The sequence below is a fragment of the Carcharodon carcharias genome, chromosome 13 (genome assembly GCF_017639515.1).
Source record: "Carcharodon carcharias isolate sCarCar2 chromosome 13, sCarCar2.pri, whole genome shotgun sequence".
Taxonomy (NCBI): domain Eukaryota; kingdom Metazoa; phylum Chordata; class Chondrichthyes; order Lamniformes; family Lamnidae; genus Carcharodon; species Carcharodon carcharias.
In genome coordinates this window covers 90091967-90114397 of record NC_054479.1, presented here as the reverse complement: position 1 = coordinate 90114397, position 22431 = coordinate 90091967, and the positions used below count along the sequence as shown (strand labels likewise).

Below are 22431 nucleotides of genomic sequence, written 5' to 3'. Positions count from 1 at the left end.
GGATCACATGACACATTTCCCTTCTAGTGATGTCATGCTAATATTCCTTAAAGGCGTGTTACAACATGAGAGAAAGAGAGAGAGAATGTGTGTGTGTGAGAGATTGTGTGTGAGAGAGAATGTGTGTGTGAGAGAGTGAGTGTGAGTGAGGGAGAGAGTGAGAGTGTAAGAGAATGTGTGTGTGTGCTTGTGTGAAAGAGCGTGTGAGTGAGAGAGTGTGTGTGTGCATATGTCTGTGCACGCACGTGTGCATGAGACAGTTGTGTGTATGAGGGAATGTGTGTGTGTGAGAGAGAGAGAGAGAGAGCCTATGTGCATGTGAGAGAGAAAGTGTAAGTGGGTGTACGAGAGTAAGTGAGTGAATGTGTCTGACTCACTCCTAGTGTGTGTGAGAGAGAGCAAGTGTGTGTGTGTGAGAGAGAGAGAGAGAGCAGGAATGTGTATGTGCAGAGAGAGTGTGTGTGTGAGAGAGTGAGTGTATGTGTGACATTGTCTGTGAGAGAATATGTGTGTGTGTTTGTATGAGAGAGACAGTGTGTGTGTATGTGAGAGTGAGTAAGTGAGTGAATGTGTCTGACTCACTCCCAGTGTGTGAATATGAGAGTGAATGTATGAGAGAGAGAGAGAGTGTGTGTGTATGTGCAGAGAGAGAGACAGAGTGTGTGTGAGAGGGAGAGAGAGTGTGTGTGAGGGAGTGGATATGTGTGTGAGAGAGTGTGTATGTGAGAGAGTGAGTGTGTGTGTGTGTATTTTAGAGAAAGAGTGTGCGTGAGGGAGAGAAAGAAAGTGTGTTTGAGAGAGTGTGTGTGTGTGTGTGGGTGTGTGTGTGAGTGTGCGTGTGAGAGAGTGTGTGTGTGTGTGTGTGTGAGAGAGTGTGTGTGAGAGAGAGTGTGTGTGAGAAAGTGTGTGTGTGAGAGAGAGAGTGTGTGTGAGAGAGAGAGTGTGTGTGTGAGAGAGTGTGTATGTGAGAGTGTGTATGTGAGAGAGATTGTGTGTGTGTGTGAGAGTGTGCATGTGAGAAAGAGAGTGTGTGTGTGAGAGAGAGTGTGTGTGTGAAAGAGCGAAAGAGACTGTGTGTGAGAATGAGAGAGAGCAAGTGTGTCTGTGAGAGAACGAGAATGAGAGTGAGTGAGTTTGTGTCTGACTAACTCCCAGTCTCAGGGTTCTTACTCACCCTCATCCCCTCACGCCAGCACATACTCACACCCATCACACAATGGGTGAGGGTGAGTGAGTGAGCACCCTGAGACTGGGAATGAGCCAGACACACACTCTGACCCTCTCACACTCTAATGGCCATCTTCATTAATTACTCTTATTAAAAATTATCAATTTATTGCTTTGACATTGCTTTATTTTTACTCAGCAAGTTGCTTCTTTTCTTCATATCTCAACTTAAAAAAAAAATCATGTTTAACGTTGTGCCAAAGCGTATCTTTCCGAAATTTTCTCATTGGCCCCTTGAGTGAGAAAAAAATTGAAATGTCACCCCTCTTGCAGAGTTTGGGCAAGCCTGCTTAAAACCTTTTCAGAAAGGTAGCACCTACGATAGTAGCATCCCTCTTTAATTACTGCACTGGAGAGTCAACCTAGGTGTCAGCTATAGCTCAGTTGGTAGCACCTCCCATCTCTGAGAAAGAAGGATATAGGCTGATCACCCCATTCCAGCACATCATCAAGGCTAACACTCCAGTGCAGGATTGAAGAAGTGCTGCAGTGTTAGAGGTGCTGTCTTTTGGATAAGACAATATATCAAAGCCCTGTTTTCTCTTTCAGGTGGATGTAAAAGATCCCATGGCACCATTTTTTGCAGAACAGAGAAGTTATCCATGGTGTCCTGTCCAATATTCATCCCTCATTCAACGTCACAAAAATAGATTATCTGCTCAATTTCACATTGCCGTTTGTGGGAGCTTGCTGTGAACAAATTGTCTGCCATGTTTCCTACATTACAGTACTGGCTACACTTCAGATGTACTTCATTGGCTGTAAAGCACTTTGGGATGTCCTGTGATTGTGAAAGCAGCTATATAAATGTGTGCCTCTCTTTTCGTGTTTCCAATCTGGGCTATATGCTTAGGTGTTGGGAGTTGGACTATGAGCCCACAGGATTCTGTCTCAGAGACAACAGAGTGCTACCCACTGAGTCAGAGCAGCACGTTCAAGCAGATGCATTATTATGAATTCCTAGACTGTTATAGACTAAACACTTCAAGATGTATCTGACCATTGTTGATCTGAGAATCCAATGAGACAGAATGAAAAGGAGCTCATGGCAAGCAGACAGACGAATCAGCTTCACTCACCAAGAGCTATAAATAACGTAGAGCTAGGCCATTCAAGCCCATAATTACTTCCATGTTCGAGTAGAAAATGTTCTTCACATGGTCCCTTTTTAAGATGCCCTAGGGGCAGAATTTTTAGGTTGGTGTGCAGGCGCACGCTGGATCCGATCGGATGCAAAATCGCGTGAGGTAATGTCGAGCGAGAGTCCCAACATCCTCCTGCACTTGTGCGATATTTCAGTTGGTAGGCGCACATGAAAGTTGGAAGCGTGCCCGCCGACAATTAAAAAGAGGCCTATTAAGCACGTTAAAGTTGTAATTGTATCCGATTTTCCGTGGTCCATCCAACCTTACGGCTGGCGGACAGGTGAATCGGCCAAGCAGACTTTGCATTTTTCATGAAAATGGGCCTTTAATTGGCCCACCAGTGTGAAATTGCAGTCGGGAGCCGATCGTGGTCGGTGGTCCATTCCCCGGTCGATCCCAGACCCGCTGATCACACCCGCCTGGCGACCTAAAAATCCTACTCCTAATATTTTCTGGCTCAGCTGAGGACCACTAAGCGCCACAGCTGATGTACACACGACCTCTCATCTTCATGCCTGATTGCTGCGAACTGTAAAGCTTTTTATCTCCTTTCTTCCCTTCCCTCACTCTCCCTCCTGAAGGCATTGGACTCTGCAGTGCGGATCCACCACTTACATACTGGGACTCCACCCTTGTGATCATTATATGTAGCTTTTACAGGGAAGTATTCGCAGATTATATTGTCAACCCATGACCCTCTATCAAAACCCCCATGGCTCCTCATACCCCCATGTCAACCCATGCCCCTGTACCCACCTGCTATGGCCCCTCATACTCCCTATGCCCCCCACATTGCCTTGGCTCTTTATAGTCCCTATGCGAACTTGGTGCCAACTCATGCCCCCACCCACCATTCTTTTGCCTTACCCCCTCCATGCCAACTCACCTAATATCTTTTGACAGTTCTTTGACAAGCTATAAAAGATCCATAGTTTAAATATAAAAGTCTATTGTTCATCTTCTTTAGTCTAGATAATATAGAAAAGATCATTGTTGGAATAGTTACATTGATACAGTGGCTCTCTTTTGAAGAATGAGGGATGTTATATTGTAACACTATTTGTAAAGAAACAGGAACTAATTGTTGTGTGGATGAACGTTCAAGGGGCCACATTTACTGCCACACTGCAGTCAGGTACCAAGAAACTTTCAGAGCTGAGATGGGTAGAATGGTGCAATTTTCACTCTAGGTGGGGTGGGGAGCAGGGGGAGGGGTGGTGCGGTGGGGAATGCTGTAGGATATAGTTGGGCCTGCTGCCTCTGGAAGCAGATCAGAGATGAGCCCAGGGATAGCCAAGTGCCAAGATGGGCTAGTTAAAAATCTCATTTGCAATAAAGGTTGTTCGGCCTTCTAGCCCTCATCCCCCTACCCCCTTTCAACCACTCCCATGGCCCTTTATACCCCTCATGCCAACTCAATGCCAGCTTATGCCTCTCCACCCAGCCCTAATGGCCCCTCCATGCCAACTCATGGCCCTTCCATACCCATTCACCCAGTACACACTATGTATAGAACCAATTAACCATGTAGTAACAATGGCATGCACGTAACCGTTCAGAAAAAAACACCCACTCACAAATCTTCTTTGAAAAAAAACTACTGTTCCCACAACCCTATAAAAAGTGTGAAACAAACCATTAAAGTAACAATAACAAAAGGTTCAAATGCTTCACACCTCTTAATTTTGTGTAAACATTGAAACATTGACAAAAGAGATCACACAAAAAAATAAGTTATTATAACCACTAAAATATTCAATCAAGTAAACAGTTCTCTTCAGCTGTCAAAACAGAACCCCAGCTGAGAAAATCCTTTTATGGGTCTGGGCTCTCAGCCAAGCATGCACAATGAGGCCATCCCATCCTACTGAAAGAGTTAACACCTGTCCTTATTGTGCATGTCAACTGTCCAGCCCACTAGATTTTACTAGACGGGCTGGTGGCCAGGAAAGGGGATGGTGCCTTCTTTTTGGGTTGAATGTGCCTAGATGAGATTCCCCCGCCAACCCCAAAAGTATTCCACACCCCAGCATTCCCCCTCTCCCTGCCCTGTCCACCCCAACCCCCATCCCTCTCACCAAGGCCTGCCAGTGTGTACTAGACAAGACCCCCCGGCCTTACCTTGAAGTCCGGTTCCATCATGGCACACTTTCCTCTGGGAGTTTCTTTAGTCCGAGCAGTGGCCACTGTTCCCAGCCATTTGATTGGCCAGCAGCTCTTGGATGAGGGCACAAGGTCCAGTTCAAGCTAATAAACTGCTCAACAGCTATTAAATGGCTGTGGGCCGAGATGGCCAAGTTGACGGGTGTGGAGGGTGGGGGGTGGGGGGGGGGGGGGGGGGGGGGGCACTGTTGGTGGTGTGCACACCTCTGACATTTGCACTGGGGAATGGGGATCCTGCCCAGTGTAAAATTCAGCCCCAAATCTCAGCTTTACTCATGAAGTCATTTGCTTGTTTATGGTTCCATTGGTCCTAGGTACCCACTCGTCATTTGAATGCCCACAAAGCATCATTGGGGTAACTAATCATGGAGGGAGAAACACATCCTGGACTAATTCTCTCCTCCCCTATATCCATTCTCTAACAAGAGTCACTCAATAGCAATCTGGCAACAGAACATCTTCCTGATCTGGGCACTTGACCAAACTGTTGCTTCAGCAGTGCTAACCACTGGCTCAGCAAAAACCATAGAGCCAATCCTGGGACCCAGATACTTGGTGAGTGGTTGGCAGGGGGGGTGGGGGGGTGGGTAGGTGGTGGATTGTCTGCCCCCTTCACTATATTTTTAAAAATTGAACAAAGTACTGAAGTTCACTTCTGGAGAGACAGAATTAAAAGGCAGGGAAGTTAGACTTGTTTAAAACCTAGGCTAGACCACACTTACAGTACTGTGAACCGTCCGATCTCCTTCGACAGCACCTTTCAAACCTGTGACCTTTACCATCTAAAAGGAGAAGGGCAACAGATGCATGGAACGCCACCAGCTGCAAGTTCCCCTCCAAACCATACGCTATCTGGACTTGGGAAATATATCGTCATTCCTTCACTGTTGCTGGGTCAAAATCCTGGAACTCCCTCCCTAACAGCACTGTGGGCGTACCTACACCACATGGACTGCAGCTGTTTAAGAAGGCAGCTCACCACCACCTTCTGAAGGGAAAATAGGGATGGCCAATAAATGTTGGCCCAGCCAACGACGCCCATATCCCAAGAATGAATAATTTTTTTAAAATTACATAAAGACTACAAAGGAGTTGGCGACAGGGCAAAGTATGATTCACAGCGTGGTACAAGAGCTGAGGGGTTATAACTATCACGCTGGAAATTTTTTCTTAGAAGGTTAAGACGCAACCTGAAAGTGGCTTTCAAGATTATGAAAGGGTTTGTTAAGATAGACAGATGTTGTGGAACAGTCAAAAATTAGAGATCATAAAGATCTTCACTAATGAAACCAATGAGGAATTCAGGAGAAACCTCTTTACCCAGAGAGCGAAAGCATGTGGAATTTCCAACCACATGGAATTGTATAGACACTTTTAAGGGGAAGTCAGATAAATACACAAGGGAGAAAAGAATAGGATAGAATGGTCGTATGCAGCATAAATATCAGCACAGAGCAGCTGGGTCAAATGTGCAGTAAATTCCATGCGATTACTTGATATGAAGTCAAGAAATTCGACAAGCTAAAGTCACATTTTATAACTTGCAGAAATTTATTGCATGTTGACACAACACGGGGCCTACCGACAGCTACAAGGCCTAAACCAGTAAGAATTCTGATCCATAAAAACTCTCATTACAAAGTTAGTCAATAAACATTGTTAGCCACTATGTTGAGCTGAGATCTGTTGAAGCTGGACTGTAAGTCACCTTCTCACATAGGTACCGGAGCGCATTGAGTCATGAACCGCCAGATGTGAGCCTGGAAGTAACTGAGAGCAACATTACTGTACAGTCATTTGGTAGCACAGAACTTGCATATTACTGAAATGAGAGATGTGTTGCCAAAACTTTTCATCTTGCACCCATTGGGACAAACAGAAGAATGTCAAATTTCAAACTTATAGTATAAATTGTTATGGTCATTTGAAATTTGGCATTCTTGCAATTGTCCTGATGAGTGCAAGATGAAAAGCTTCGGCAACATATCTCTCTTTTTAGCAACATTACTGTATGAACTCATGGCTCATTCATGAACAAATTCCTCTCTTCTAACATGAAACTTTAGCCCCTTTGAAATAAATGAGTTAGCTCCTCCAGCAACAGAGCAAGGAGTAGAAATTGATCCAAATGTTTGATAGTTAAAGGCAAGCCCAGGATTAAGAGCCACTGTTTTCAAATTAGAGCTATAGACCATTCAGAGGTGATGTCAAGAAACAATTCTTCAGACAAAGGGTAGTTAAAATCTGGAACTGTCTCCCCCATATGCTGTTGAGGATGGGGGTTAACTGAAAATCCCCAAGCTGAGATCAATACATTTTTGTTAGGTAAAATGGATAAATGGAGTTGAGAAAAAGATGAGCAATTGTCTAAATTAATGGCAGAACAGACTCAAGGAGCCGAATAACCTACTCCTGATTCAAAGTTTTCTATGCATGGAAAAATAAATTCAGAATATTTCTTTAAATTGCTAGAGTTATACAATGAGGTCACAGGTCCAAACTGGTAAAAGGTAAAATTTAGATCTAAAGTCAGGGAATTCTTCCAACAGAACTCTCGCATAAATACAGTGGAGGCAAAACGCCTGGGGTCAGTTTAACAGCCAGCTGAGTGCTACAATGAGGGAATACAGGATCTTTCTGCATCAACAAAGTAAACTGAATAGTGTTTCCTCATCTGTAATTAAACAGGAAAATGGGATGGGTTCCTTAACAAACTCCCAGTAACTTCCCCAGGTCAAAGCTCAGTCTTCAGAAAAAATTTGCCTCATGTACTAAATGTTCAGAAAATAACATTGCACTCAGTCGGTTACCAGACTAACGTGACTCTTAAATATAAAGCTAGAAAATCTGATTGCCCTCTTTGAGGCTGCTGGATGAATGTGAGGAATGGTCATAAATCTGGGGTTCATGAATGAACACCATTAAAATACAATTGGTTCTGAAGTAAAAGTTGTTCCATTTAAATTAGACGGTATCAAAAAGTATTTTGATACCAGTGATGTTACGTGTAAAATATTAAAGTCAGACACCAATAAAACCTTGCAACAACAAAAAATCTTTGCCGTTACTCTTTCGGAGGATTTTGCACAAAAGTAAATTTGTTGCCTCCCTTCAAAAATGTATTTGCATCCACGACAACAGCTCAGGCCCCTGGTAGTGTACTTTAACCAATGGTAGGTATGGAGCGTTCAGCCTGGTTGCATGTGGAATCACGGTTTCAATTCCAAGTGTACGCACTTTTTAAAAGACTACATCGACACAAATATCATGAACAATTCAAGCTGCAAAGGAGCTAAATGTTCCAGAAACAAAACAAAGAAAGGCAGAATGAACAAGAGGAGAATATTAACAAATCATGTCATCATGCAATTCTGCAATCTTGTTATAATCCACATGCTACACTTAAAATGCTAACAACCAGAGAGTGATTGTGACATTAAAAAAAAAAAAATTCTGTCCAATAACTGGACATCCATCTCATATGTCTGCTGGTGCACCATTGTTTTCAATGTGTGCAACAAGGTTTCCATAAACTCAACAAAATACAATACTATTTTCTGATTTACAAAACTAAAGCACTACAATGACTAAAGCTCCATCGTCCTAAACTGAAAACCTCGATAAGGAGACCACTAACATATACGTCTGCAAACGTCAGCTGCAATTATCTTATTTTTCTATCGTGAAACTGATTGAACCAGTAGAGGTTAAAATATGCCATAATCTATTAAAACATGAGGGGATTCATCAAAACTGGAAATAAATTTGATGCACATATTTTTGCTCAAATGTTTAAGAAAACAAAAATAGAACTGTTAATCTACTTTAAAAGCACGAATAACTCAAACTGCACCTCCGATAAATGACATGAAAATGCCCAGAATTCACTCTTTAGCAACGCAGAACCAGTCTGCAACTACACTGTGGTTCATAATGAGGAACCAGGTGTTAATGGTATGTTAACTATATTAATATAAAAACAAAAAAACTGCGGATGCTGGAAATCCAAAACAAAAACAGAATTACCTGGAAAAACTCAGCAGGTCTGGCAGCATCGGCGGAGAAGAAAAGAGTTGACGTTTCGAGTCCTCATGACCCTTCGACAGAACAAGTTCTGTCGAAGGGTCATGAGGACTCGAAACGTCAACTCTTTTCTTCTCCGCCGATGCTGCCAGACCTGCTGAGTTTTTCCAGGTAATTCTGTTTTTGTTAACTATATTGTTAGGATATGCAGGTGAAGGACATTGTTTAATTAAGTACTTAATTAAGGGGATTCCACTGGTATACTTGAAGCCTTTAATGACCGGTGGGCACTATGGGGACTGGAGTGCATTGTTGGCCCTGGGAACACCATTTTAATTTAACTAGTTAAGATTCCTTTTAAAGTTTTATTTTTGTTAGAGTGCCCCATCAGGGGCTGTCACCCCTCTTAATTGTTAATTTATTTTACTGATTATTGTTTTTGCTCAAAAGAGCATATAAATAGGGGGCATCTGGGACACTGGGTATGTGGGAGGAGAGCTGTGAGACTGAACAAGTCAATAAACTCTCTCTAAAAAGAAATGCTCTGTGTTTTGACTGCATCAACCGGCTTGCATCCTATTAACACCAGGACCTTTCATATTACTAGAATGGGTATCATAATAAAGGGGGTTCATACATTGATAGTAACATGGCATAAATTAACTGGACTACAATGACAAAGATCAATCGGTTCAAATCTTGCCCTTATATCTTCTGTCCATTTATTCCTCAGATTTGCATCCCTTTTTGTTTTCAGATGGGAGAATAATTAAGGCAGCTAGTAGTCAAATACATACCTGAGGTAGCCAAATATGAAATCAGATGAAATCATGTCAGCTGTTCGTGGTAAATGAACAGGCCAGCTAGCTGAAATATTCTCATGGTGCAGCATTATCTTACTGCAACATTTGGCTTATATACAAACTGTGCAGACAGCACACATAACACTGTTAATTGCCCCTTTAAAAAGAAAACGTAAAACAATAATGATCAGCACACAGAGAAATGCTGGTATGCACCTTAATAATGTTGGGATCTCAAGTGAAGCAATGAAGTCCCTTGGTCCCACTTAGGGAGTTTGCAGTTGCTTTGTTAATAGGCAGCTACAAGCAAGAACAACAGGAGCGAAGACATGGATGAGCATGGTTTTCTTTCACCCTTTTCAAATATGTTACAAAGTTTAAGGACAACCCTGTTTAACAAGGTAAATCAGCAAAACCCTACAGGATATGCAATTCTTCCACTAGAGTTCTACAAGATCTATTCTAAAACCTTTAAGGAACAAACGGGAAGTTTTAACAGGATAATCTATGATGGTTTGCTACAGCATTTCATAAACAACACATCCACTGGCACCCATCTAACATTCACTATCTGTGGTAACATTATTATATCCACCCAGCTGAATTTGCATTATGCACAGGCAGAACTTTCACTTGCTTTAAACATTTTGGTCACAATTGTTTGCTGCACTTTTTTAATTTAAATGTAGAGGCTCTCATTTTCCTTTTATGATAGGTTTCTCCCACTCTGACAGACAAGGGCCTGACTAGGTCATAAACTTCCTTCTGACCATTCATAAATTCTTGCTCCATGATTAGCATACAGGAAGTGTGCTTTCATAGGATGGCGATTGACCTTTGCCCTGGATGTGAAGCATTCTGCTCTATCCAACAGCCTGACTCCAGCTCATTGAATAAAGCCAAACAATATCAAAGTGGGGCAAGGGAAAGTTGCAGCCTCTGGGTTAAAAGTACAGCACTCATAACCAACACCTGGGATTGCAATTTGTGCCTATCTGAATTAGAAGTCCAACAGTAACCCTTTCCATTTGTAATTCAAGTTGAAGATCCCCTTGATTGAAAGCACAGTATTGACACAACCAAAAGCAGCTCTCTAGGTGAGTGGATTGCAATGGGACTATAGTGTTCACTAAGCTCACCCCTTTCGTATTATAAGGCAAGTGAACTCAGTCATTTAGATCACCTTAATCCTCTTACTAATGTACAAAACTGTTAACAAATTTTGCAAGTTCAAAACTTGTTTCTTAAATCAAGATTTCTTCAGAAAGGTATCCATGCAGAAGTATTTGTCATACCCAGCTTTAGTGTTCCAAACTTGGATGGCTCACTAGAAAGCAGCCAAAGAGTTGGATGTCACAATATCGTGTTGAAACTCTGAAAATGAGCCAAAATAATTTTACTAGTTGGAACATGGAACAAATGCTTCCAGGAGTTCTATTATTTCCCTGGGATTTGACATGAATTTGCTTCAAATACTACGCCAATCTGTCACTAAAACGTCGCCACAAGAGTATTCAGTACTGAAGGAGTGAAGTACTGGAAACAGTTTTAAACCTGAGTTAGAAAAAACATTTTAAAAACATTGACACCAGGCATTTCTCTTCCCTGGAATTCCAACCACAAGCCTCTTTTAACCAAAGATACCCAACCAGAAAGCAAAGGCAATATTCCCACAGGAACAAAACAGGAAAGCCAATGGTTTGCCATATAAATCAATGGTATGATGTGAAATAAGTGGCCACATCCTTGGCCTGAAATATGATTTGCTGAAAATGTACATCGTACTATTGCTGCTTGTAAGGAGTAATTTTCTACAATTCATTCCCAATGTGGCTCTGGTTACAAGACTGTGGGGGATCATGGTATCACCCTTCACCATTCCCATCTCAGGCTGGATTTCCATCTGGCAAGTCTCCACACCAGGACTAAAGCCTTGCCTATGCTGCGCACAAGACAGATGCAACAGAGATCTTTTGTTTAAAGATTCAAGCTTAAGGATATATAACCAAATAAAGACTTTCTGCCATATCCAGTCTATAAAGTAAATGATTGCATTCAACTGCTGTCAGTTAAGTGTAAGTCGTTACTCCAATTGGATTTTCATCCATTTTTATACGTTCAACAGAATCCTCACAGTCGGGAAAACAGTCAGATAACACAGTTGGTGTTTTTGTTGACTGCAGCATATTGGATAGGAACAAAAAGGAGATCACAACGGAAAGATGAAACAAAGTTGAAAGACAAACGCAAGAGGTGGAAGCCTATTCTGTATCTGCAAAGTTAAGGCAAAAACTGATTGAGATTGACTTGCTTATGCTGGTTCAAAAAAACCCATGTTGTTTAAAAAGTACAAAGCTAATTCCTTTACACTGGTGCTTGCAAATAGAATCCTATGAATTAACAAAAGTGAGTAAAAGAACTCAGCATAACTTATTTAGTTTGTGCAAATTTACGGAGCTGACTGGTGGTCTACTAGTCTGGATCTAATATAAGACAAATCCTAATATAATGGTGATCCTTTTAGCAACTGCTTCCTGTTCATTTGGGAATCTTTCAACAGCAACTGAAAACAATATTTACCTAGGCTTCTGGCGGTCTATGCATTCATAAACTATGGGTTTGCCGACTAAATGGTTTAAATGAACACAGTCCCTCAACTCTACCAATCTCTCTATACTCTTTTCAACATGATATTCCATGCACAGTGCAGGTCAAGTGTTGGAAGTACAAGTCAGTAAGGATCGGGGTCACTCCCTCACTTGTTCCAGTAAATGTATTCACAGTTTATGGCAATGAAGGGAGGAAGTTCTGGTTTCATTCTCAGTCACCATTTCTCTCTGAGGATATTGTTCAATACCAAAATGAAATGTCTTAACTCTGAAAGTTGATAGGTTATTCTCCAAGGGATAAACCAGAAACCTGTATATTATACATCTCCATTCTACTACAATGATGATTACTTCACGTTCTCCTCACATTTGCCAATCTGCATCTTTAATATACCGCTTTTATGCAAGAGCCAGAGTTGGAGAAACTCCTCCGGCATGGCATGATAGCCTGAATAAGGCATCACATTGTCATAGTAGTGGTGACTAATTATCCTCCCTTGCAGGTCCATTGAAAATGGCCAAAATCCATAAAGGGTCACATCTTCACAGAGGCCCAAGGCAACACTAACTAGGAATAGGCCCGTGGACAGGCGTTTGGCATAGATTCCCTTGCTCTTCCAGAACTTCTCAACATTGCGCAGGAAATCCGGATTGGCGAAGAGTATGGTTTGGTTGGCACTGAAGTCTGACAACGTGTAGTATGTGCGGAAGGAAGGATCTGTCCCCATCTTCATGGAAAAGGCAGGCATGTAAATGTAGCTGCGCCCATACACCTTCATACTTTCCACAAAGGATTTCCTGGACCATAGAAGGTTCTGAAATCTGAAAGATAATGAAAGAAATATTGAACCTTCACTACTAATTGTTAACTGGTGTTGGGACAACTTTGACTAAAGTGTTAATTTTACAGGTAGCAATGAATAGCACTAACCATTTAACTCTCTATAGAATATGGGTTTTCCACCTTTGTTGTTTCCTGATATTTTATGGTTTATTGAAAGTTTCAAACAGATTGATGTAGTGAACAACTAAATTCTGCAATATCCACCCTAAACCTCTCTGCCTCTCTACCTCACTTTCCTCCTTTAAGACACTCCTTAAAATCTACCACTTTGACCAAGTTTTAGGTCATCTGACCTAATATCTCATGTGATCTGGTGTCAGTTTTGTTCCCTAATGCTCCTCTGAAGCATTTTGGGATGTTTTATTACACTAAAGCTGCTATATAAATATAAGTTACTGTTGTTGTTGGAATAAGGAAATGGCAGAGATGTTAAGTGTCTCTCTTCACAGTAGAAAACACTACCAGAAATGGTGGAGAACAGAGAATCTAAGAAAGTGAAGGATTTAAAAGTAATTAATATTATTAGCAAAGAAAAAGTACTGGAGAAATTAGTGGGACTAAAATCTGACAAATTCTTAGGATCCACATCCTAGGGTTCTAAAAGAGGTTGCTGCAGATATAGTGGATGCAATGGTTCCTGTCGCCTACCATTTCAACACACCACCCTGCTCTCATGCCCACATGTCCGTCCTTAACCTGCTGCAATGTTCCAGTGAAGCTCACCGCAAACTGGAGGATCAGCACCTCATCTTCTGATTAGGCACTTTACAGCCTTCCGGACTTAACATTGAGTTCAACAACTTCAGATCATGAACTCTCTCCTCCATCCCTACTCCCTTTCCAATCTCCTTTTTTCTAATAATTATTATATATTTTTTAAATATATTTTTCTTTTCTCACCTATTTCTATTATTTTAAACTTTATTTCCATTCATTATTTTATCTCCACCTATTAGCCTATTTTGATCCCTTCCCCCCACCCCACCCGCACTAAGGCTATCTGTACCTTGCTCATCCTGCTTTCTACCCTAATGTCACCATTAGCACATTCCTTAGATAATATCATCACCGTCAACATCCCTTTGTCCTTTTGTCTATGACATCTTTGGCGATCTCCCTTTTTCCTCCACCTATCACTGGCCCTCTATCCAGCTCCACCTGAACCACCCCCCCCCAACCCCCTTAACAGCTTATATTTCACCTCATTTCTATTTCTCTTCAGTTCTGATGAAAAGTCATACGGACTCGAAACGTTAACTGTATTCCTCTCCGCAGATGCTGTCAGACCTGCTGAGTTTTTCCAGCTATTTTTGTTTTTGTTAAAGTATTCCAAACCATCCTTTGCCTGTTCTCGGTATTGTAAAGCACCCGCTGCCCCTACTCCAAAAAATAGATAGATTTGGATTCCTCAGTGCTGATGTGCTTAAACAATTTTACCTTCATAGTTAGAGTGACTGTACTTCAAAGGTGAATGAATTGGTTGCCATGTGCTTGGGACTCCCTGAGGATATATCGTTGTGCTTTATGAATACAAGTTGTTTCTTAGCAGTGGTTTTCAGTAAATTAGTGTACTTTTATAGTCCGCAATAAGCAGTTTAAATTATATATCAATTAAAAGCCTCCTTACCCAGCAGGAGTTTTTTTTAAATCAGCACTGGAATTTGAGGAAGACAGGATTTTGCAATGATGGAATCAGTTTGCAGCAATTCTGAACCTGGAGGTTGTTTGAGGGCAGGTTTAGCAGAAAGGCTGAATAATCAGCCTATCGTATCTGCTGCTGAGAGATGTATTGTCTAAGAAACAATGACAGGCTGCCTATGGTCCTTGGGGAGTGATAAAAGGTTCATGACAGATATTGAAGGGAAGAAAAATTCAGCACAGCTCAGACCCACCCCCATACTTTGTTTTCCCTCATAATAGGATTTTCTTTGCATTCAAGTCAATACGCATTGGTTTAGATGGCTGCAGTCATGATTCTGTCACTAACAAGAGCGATGAGCAATTGGTGGCAGGTCAAGCATTATTAATGGCTTCAGTTCATTCCCCCCACCCCCCTCACCCCTGCCCTCCACCACCACACCTCCCCCCCTCCACAACACCCCCCTCCCCCAACACCCCCCCCAAGAAACATTTAAATTCAATCAAGACAAAAAAAAGTTTCAGGAATTTACAGACTTCAATAGCACTTCTGTATTTTCATGACGAATAGTTGAGATAGTCAGTGACATGGGATACCCCTCTCCAGACTTTCATTGTCTGATCAAAATGTTAATTAGCACTGAGTGAACACTGCAATTCACAAGCCACTGAAATGCACCCAAACACACAAAAACGTGAGGTGCAGGACCATGAATAGCTGTCTGTGTGAACTACTGGAGATTACAGACTGCAAAAGGGTTAGTGGAGAAGTGTTGTTTATGCATTTACTGTGTGACTGAGTATTGTAGCATTTCCCGTGTGAGGCCTGGAGAGCCCACATCTTTAATTTATTCTTTCGTGGGATGTGGATGTCGCTTGGATGGCCAGCATTTGTTGCTCCTCCCTAATTCTCCTTGCATAAAGTGGCTTGCCACACCATTTCACAGGGCAGTGTTGAAAGTCAACCATGTTGCTGTGGATCTGGAGTCAGATCTAGGTCAGAATGGATAAGGATGGCAGATTTCCTTGCCTGAAGGACATTAGTGAACCAGATGGTGTTTTTACGACACCAACAATGGTTTCATGGCCTTAAATTCCACCAGCTGCCTTGGTGGGATTTGAATCCTTGTCCCCAGGACAACAGCCTGGGCCTCTGGATTACTCTGGATTAGCCTTCCTCTCCCTCCCAGAACCATGATAGGGTCCCCCTTATCCTCACTTATCACCCCACTAGCCTCCGGATTCAAAGGATCATCCTCTGCCATTTCCACCAACTCCAGCATGATGCCACCACCAAACACATCTTCCCTTCACCTCCAACCCCCCGGCGGCTTTCCACAGGGATCGTTCCCTCCAGGACACCCTGGTCCACTCCTCCATCACCCCCTACACCTCAACCCCCTCCCACGGCACCTTCCCATGCAACCACAGAAGGTGCAACACCTGCCCCTTTACTTCCCCTCTTCTCACCATCCAAGGGCCCAAACACTCCCTTCAGATGAAGCAGCACTTCACTTGCACTTCCCTCAATTTAGTCTACTGCATTTGTTGCTCCCAATGCGGTTTCCTCTACATTGGAGAGACCAAACGCAGACTGGGTGACCGCTTTGCAGAATACCTTCAGTCTGTCTGCAAGCATGACCCAGACCTCCCTGTCGCTTGCCATTTCAACACACCACCCTACTCTCATACCCACATGTCCCTCCTTGGCCTGCTGCATTGTTCCAGTGAAGCTCAACGCAAACTGGAGGAAAAGCACCTCATCTTCCAATTAGGCACTTTACATCCTTCCGGACTTAATATTGAGTTCAACATTTCAGATCATGAACTCTCTCCTCCATCCCACCCCCTTTCCGATCCCCCTTTTTCCAATAACTAAAAAAAAAAATTTACAAATATATTTTTCTTTTCCCTCCTATTTTTAAATTTATTTCGATCTATTGTTTTATCTCCACCTATTAGCCCATTTTGATCCCTTCCCCCCACCCCACCCCCACCAGGGCCATCTGCCACTAGCTCGTCCTGCTTTCTACCCTTAATGTCCCCATTAGCACATCCTTTAGATAATATCACCACCATCAACACCTCTTTGTCCTTTTGTCTATGACATCTTTGGCAGTCTCTCTCTTTGGGCTCCACCTATCACTGGCCTCCTATTGAGCTCTACCTGTCCCACCCACCCCCATCTACCGGCTTATATTTCATCTCATTTCTATATGTCTTAGTTCTGATGAAAGGTCATTCGGACTCGAAACGTCAACTGTATCAACTGATGCTGTCAGACCTGCTGAGTTTTTCCAGGTATTTTTGTTTTTGCTCTGGATTACTAGTCCAGTGGCATTACCATTAATTGACCCTCACATGCTTTAATTTATTCGTTGCTTTATTAATTCTCAGGATATGGACATCAATGGCAAGGGCAGCATTTACTTCCAATCCCTTGATAGGCTCCTTCAAAGTTAACCACACCAATGTGGGACTGCACTTACATATAGGATAAGAACAGCAGGTTTCTTTTCCTAATGGACATTGAATCATCTGGATTTTTACGACAATGTGGCACTTTCACAGTCATTTTTACTGACACCAGCCTTTCCTTCCTCGAATTTGTTCTTAACCAGAATACAAATTCTCAAGCTGTTCTGGCTGTGATCTGAATTCACAATCCTTCAGTTACGAACGAGTCTGTGATGCTACCACTATACGGTCTGCTCCGCCATTCAATCATGGCTGATAAGTTTCTCAACCCCATTCTCCCACCTTCTCCCCGTAACCTTTGATCCCCTTACCAATCAAGAACCCACCTGCCAACCTGCCCCCAGGGCACAGTTGAGGCCAAACCAGCATTTTATACAGGTTTATCATAACTTCCTAGCTTTTATGCCCCATTTATAAAGCCCAGGATACCGTATGCTTTATTCATCACTTTTCATCACTTTCCCAACCTGCTCTGTCACCTTCAATGATCTGTGCACATATATCACACAAACTCCCCCTCCATACTCACTCCCCCCCAGCGCCATCAAATCTCTCCCCACTCAATTCCCCCCCCCCACCCCCCACCAAACCCCTCCCTCTGCTCTTGGACCCCATTTAGAATTGTGCCCTTTATTTCATATTGCCTCTTCTCATTATTCCTTCACACTTCTCTGCATTAAATTTCATCTGCCATTTGTCCATTCATTCCACCAGCCTGTCTATTTCCTCGTCAAGTTTATCACAATCCTTAAGGATCACAATACTTCCAAGTTTTGTGTCATCCTCAAGTTTTGAAATTGTCCCCTGTAAACCCAAGTCTAGACTATTAATGTACATCAAGATAAGCAGGGGTCCTAATGCTGACGCCTCAGAACTCCCCTATAAACCTTCCTCCAGTCCAAAAAACCTCTGCCATTCACCTCTGCTACCTGTTTCCTGTCAATCAGCCAATTTTGCCTCCATGCTGCTATTATCCCTTTTATTCCATGGCATCTATATTTGCTGACAAGCCTGTTGAGATACTTCATCGAAGCCTTTTGAAAGTCCACATCACATCGACCACAGTACCCTCATCAACCCTCTCTGTTACCTTATCAAAAAGCTCAATTAAGTCAGTTAAATTTGATTTGCCCTTAACAAATTGGCTTTCCTTAATTAACTCCATTTGTCCAAGTATTGTTAATTTGTCAGGAATTGTTGCTTCTAGAAGCTTCCCCACTCCTGGGGTTAAACTGGGTAGTCTGTAGTTGCTGGGCTTATCCTTACACCCATTTTAGAACAAGGGTTCTGTTGTTGGATTTTGTTGCGTGTAAACTGGCTGCTGTAGTTCCTGCATTTGATTACACTTCATAACGTACTTTATTGGCTGTAAAATGCTTTGAGACATCCCATATTCATGAAAGGTGCTATATAAATTGCTTTTATTTGTCACACATTATTGTGATAACAGTGGTAGCTCACAAAAGCATGCTGGAAATCTGCAATAAAAACAGAAAATGCTGGAAATACTCAGCAGGTCAGGCAGCATCTGTGTTCAAGTTTCAGGTCTGTGACTTTATTTCTGTGGTAGCTTATTAACTTAATACAACAGTGATATCTTTTGTGGATGATTGGAAGATGCCTCTAACAAGAAGGCTTGGGGCAGTGATGGGCTTCACAATCACTGGTTGTACAGAATGCAGGGCGTGACCGACCCCGCAGGTACACACGGACACCTGAGTCAACAACATTCCTGCTGACCTTCAGCCTCATCAAGTGCGTCTCCCTGTCATCCCCAGGAGCTAACTCTGGTTTGGGGGGATACCCTATATGGGCTGCTTCTCCTGTCAGTCCCATTGTCCATCTTTCCCTATGTCCGTAGAGCTGGCAGAGAAATGAGGGCCATCAGTGTTGGAAGGAATGGTAAAATTCCAGACAGAAGTAATGGTACTTTAAGTGGGAACTGCAGTTGACACTCGCAGGCAATTAGATGCAATAGTTTAAATGAAATACAGAATGCACATGTGTGAATGTTATCTGTAACTTCTTGTAATGTATTTATGTATTGTGTTACTTGGCTGTTAGGTGTAACTGGTATTCCTAACAATCTAGTAAAGACACTAGTGTTTCTTATGGGTTCTGAGTGTTGTTTATTATTTCTTACAAATCTCATGTCCAAAGCAGAACAACCAGTCGCGGGTGAGAAGTCACATCTTACACCGTGGGCCTGACATAGTGCTGAACACTCCTTGTTCAATCCTCTCAATTGCGATAATAGTGCAAAATCTGGCCTATTTGTGAACTTGCATCTGTACCAGATCAGACCTGGAATTCAAACTCCATAACACTATTGCAAAGAAGAGCAGGAAATCAGGGTTCTGATGAAAGGTCATCGATCTGAAATGTTAACCATGTTTCAGGATCTACTGAGTCTTTCCAGCATTTTCTGTTTTGAAAACAGAAGGAACTTGGCTTTGTATAGCAGGAACTCTCCTGCTCTTCTTTGTAACAATGTCACAGGTTCTTTTACATCCACCTGAGAGGGCTGTTGGGGTCCAAGTTTAATTTCTAATTGAAAAGAAAGCACCTCCAATAGTGCAGCACTCCCTCAGTACTGCACTGAAGTGTTGGTCTGGCTCATGTGCTCAAGTCCAGACCTGAGCCCACTAACTTCTGACTCAGAGTTGAGAGCGCTTAGTCACCAGGGCAGCCTGCAAACTAAGAAGCCATCACAACTGAGACTCATTCTCGTCTCATCAGCATTGCATACTTCCAACTGGCACGGGAACCCACAGCAACTGTAAGGCCCCATGGTCACCCTCGTCAACAGCAATTTGCTCAGTGTAGACCAGCGACCAGATCAGAAATCCTCCTACTCTATACCAACTGAGTTACTGGGCTCAGTGGAGAAACTTCACCACACCACAGTCCCCCTTCTAACATAGAGAAAAACTATTTCCCGTGTTGAGTGAGTCCAGGACAAGGGGCATAATCTTCAAGTTAGACCTTGCTGTTCATGGGTGATGTGGGGAGGCATTTTCTCACACAGGGCTAGTGGAAATCTGGAACTCTCTCCCTCACAAAGCTGTTAAGGCTGGGTATCAATTAAAAATTTCAGAACTGAGAGTATTAAGGGTTACATAGGAACATAGGCACATAGGACTTAGGTGCAGGAGTGAGCCATTCAGCCCTTCAAGCCTGCTCCGCCTTTCAATAATATCATGGCTGACGATGATTTCACCTCCGCTTGATTAACTTGGTTACAGAACCAAGGCTGGGAGGTGGAGTTAAGATGCAGATCAGCCATGATATAATTGAATGGCAAAACAGGCTTGAGGGGCTGAAGGGCTTCCTATACTGCTGTGTTCCTAAAACAGGAAGGAAGAAAATACAGGCCCTTAGAAAAAAAATCTAAACAACATCAAATCAAGTTGCACTCAGTGCCAACAGCCACTGCTCTTCAACAAGTGAATAAGCAAATGCTATCCTTCAGAATGGAACTGCCCTGAGGGCATTTTACTGCTTTCACTCATTGAATTGCTGGGGTTGCTATCGCTTAATGTTTGGAACTGGTTGCAAAAGGCATGATGATTTATAATTAATGACATGGTACTTTAACTGCTGCTGGACTGGTTTCAGGTCACTGTGTTGATCAGAGTTGAAGGCACAGACCACCAGGGCTTCTATGCTTTTCCTTGTCCTCCTTAGTATAAACAATGGTATTGGTGTTGTCCTACTGAAGGTCAGCAAGAAGACTGAACAACTTGGTGCCACACAGGCAGGGAGAACAAACCAATTCTGCTTCACTCTGACTTTCTGTTTTCAGTTACCACAAGAATACTGCACCTTACCTTTTCTCGATGATGCTTGGGTTTGCAGTCACTAGGTGTGTCCTGTACCCAGCGTCCCTGGTGTACTCATTAGATAGAGGAGGAAGGTTACACCTGCAAAGAGAAACAGATGTCTTTTAACAATCTAGAACTGCATGCTCTTTACTTGTCCACAAGATAGAATCCACCCTTGTTTCATTAGAACACAACAGGGTGTATGTTGGTCAGGATCTGTTTCTCAGACCTAGACTCGGTGCTGCGCCTGAACTGAAAGGTTTGAGGTTTGTTGGAACTTGGTCCTTGGGTCTCAGCACACACAGCAACCTTTTTTTGGAAAAATATACTTTATTTGTAAAATATCTGAAAGAGCATTACAAAGCATTTCAAAATGGCCATCACAAAAATTGCAATCATATTCAAGTTTTCCACATAGATCATGAGGTGCTTCAATACAATCAATGAATATTGCAGACATTTCAACATGGTCTTTACAGACAGTCAGACAGTACAATGGTATTTAAGTTATCTGCCTAGGTTATGTTGCACTCTGAGGTGCTTCAATGCAATTGTGATACATGTAGTATTCACTGCATACATTTAATGTGAGTCATACAGCCTGAGGGATCTTTAAAATTTCCAGCCCACGGTGCACTGTGGCAGAAAGGTCTTAGACAGCGACCTTTCCCCATTGCGCCTTTGTGGCGGCTGCCCCAAGGTTTAGTGCGCCCTCAGCACGTAGTCCTGGACCTTGGAATGTTCCAATCTGAAACACTCGGTCGAGGACAACTCTTTGCACCGGAAGACCAACAAGTTTTGGGCAGACCAAAAAGCATCTCTCACTGAGTTGATGATCCTCCAGCTGCAGTTGATGTTTATCTCAGTGTGTATCCCTGGGAACAGCCTATAGAGCACAGAGTCCTGTGTCACAGAACTGCTCGGGATGAACCACGACAGAAACCACTGCATCTCTCTCCAGACCTTCTTTACAAAGGCACATTCCACAAGGAGGTGAACAACGGTCTCTTCCCCACCACAGCCACCTCGAGGACAACGTGCAGAGGGGCTGAGACTCCTGGCATGTAGGAAGGATCTGACGGGGAGGGCCTTTCTCACCACCAGACAATCTACATCTTGGTGCTTGTTGGAGAGTTCTGGCGATGAGGCATTCTGCCAAATGACTTTGACAGTCTGCTCGGGGAAGCATCCGACAGGATCCACAATCTCCTTTGACCACAGGGCCTCTAGGACGATACATGCTGACCACTGTCTGATGGACTTGTGGTCAAGTGTTTCTCTGCATAAATTTTTCCACGGGGGACAGGTGGTACGGCACGGTCCAACTACTTGGAGCGTTCCGCGGCAGCATGGCCAGACTCATCCTTCGCAAAACTGGGGACAGGTAGAACCTCAGCAATGTAGTGACACATGGTGTGTGCGTACCCAGGGTCTATGTACAGCTTGATGCAGCCACACACAAAGGTGGCCATCAGGATGAGGGTGATGTTGGGCACGTGTTTTTCCCCCTTTATCTAGAGGTTCCTGTACATTGTGTCCCTGCAAACATGATCCACTTTCGATCTCCAGGTAAAGCGAAAGATGGCTCGGGTGGCTACAGCGCAGGAGTGAGGAATGGGCCAGACCTGCGTATAGCAACAACGAGGGTGCCTCACATCTGATGGCCAGGTTCTTACC

General features: G+C 43.0%; 1 protein-coding gene across 1 annotated transcript in view; it reads right to left on the bottom strand.

Annotated features, from left to right (window-relative positions):
* Positions 1 to 8740: 8740 nt before the first annotated feature.
* The window catches only part of st8sia1 (ST8 alpha-N-acetyl-neuraminide alpha-2,8-sialyltransferase 1), a 66203-nt gene continuing 52512 nt past the window's right edge, over positions 8741 to 22431 (bottom strand). The window contains exons 4-5 of the mRNA XM_041201868.1: positions 20761 to 20853; positions 8741 to 12792 (exon numbers count right to left, since the gene is read on the bottom strand). Of these exons, the coding sequence (XP_041057802.1) occupies positions 12318 to 12792; positions 20761 to 20853 (568 nt within the window). The 3' untranslated portion in view covers positions 8741 to 12317. The remainder of the gene's footprint in view (positions 12793 to 20760; positions 20854 to 22431) is intronic.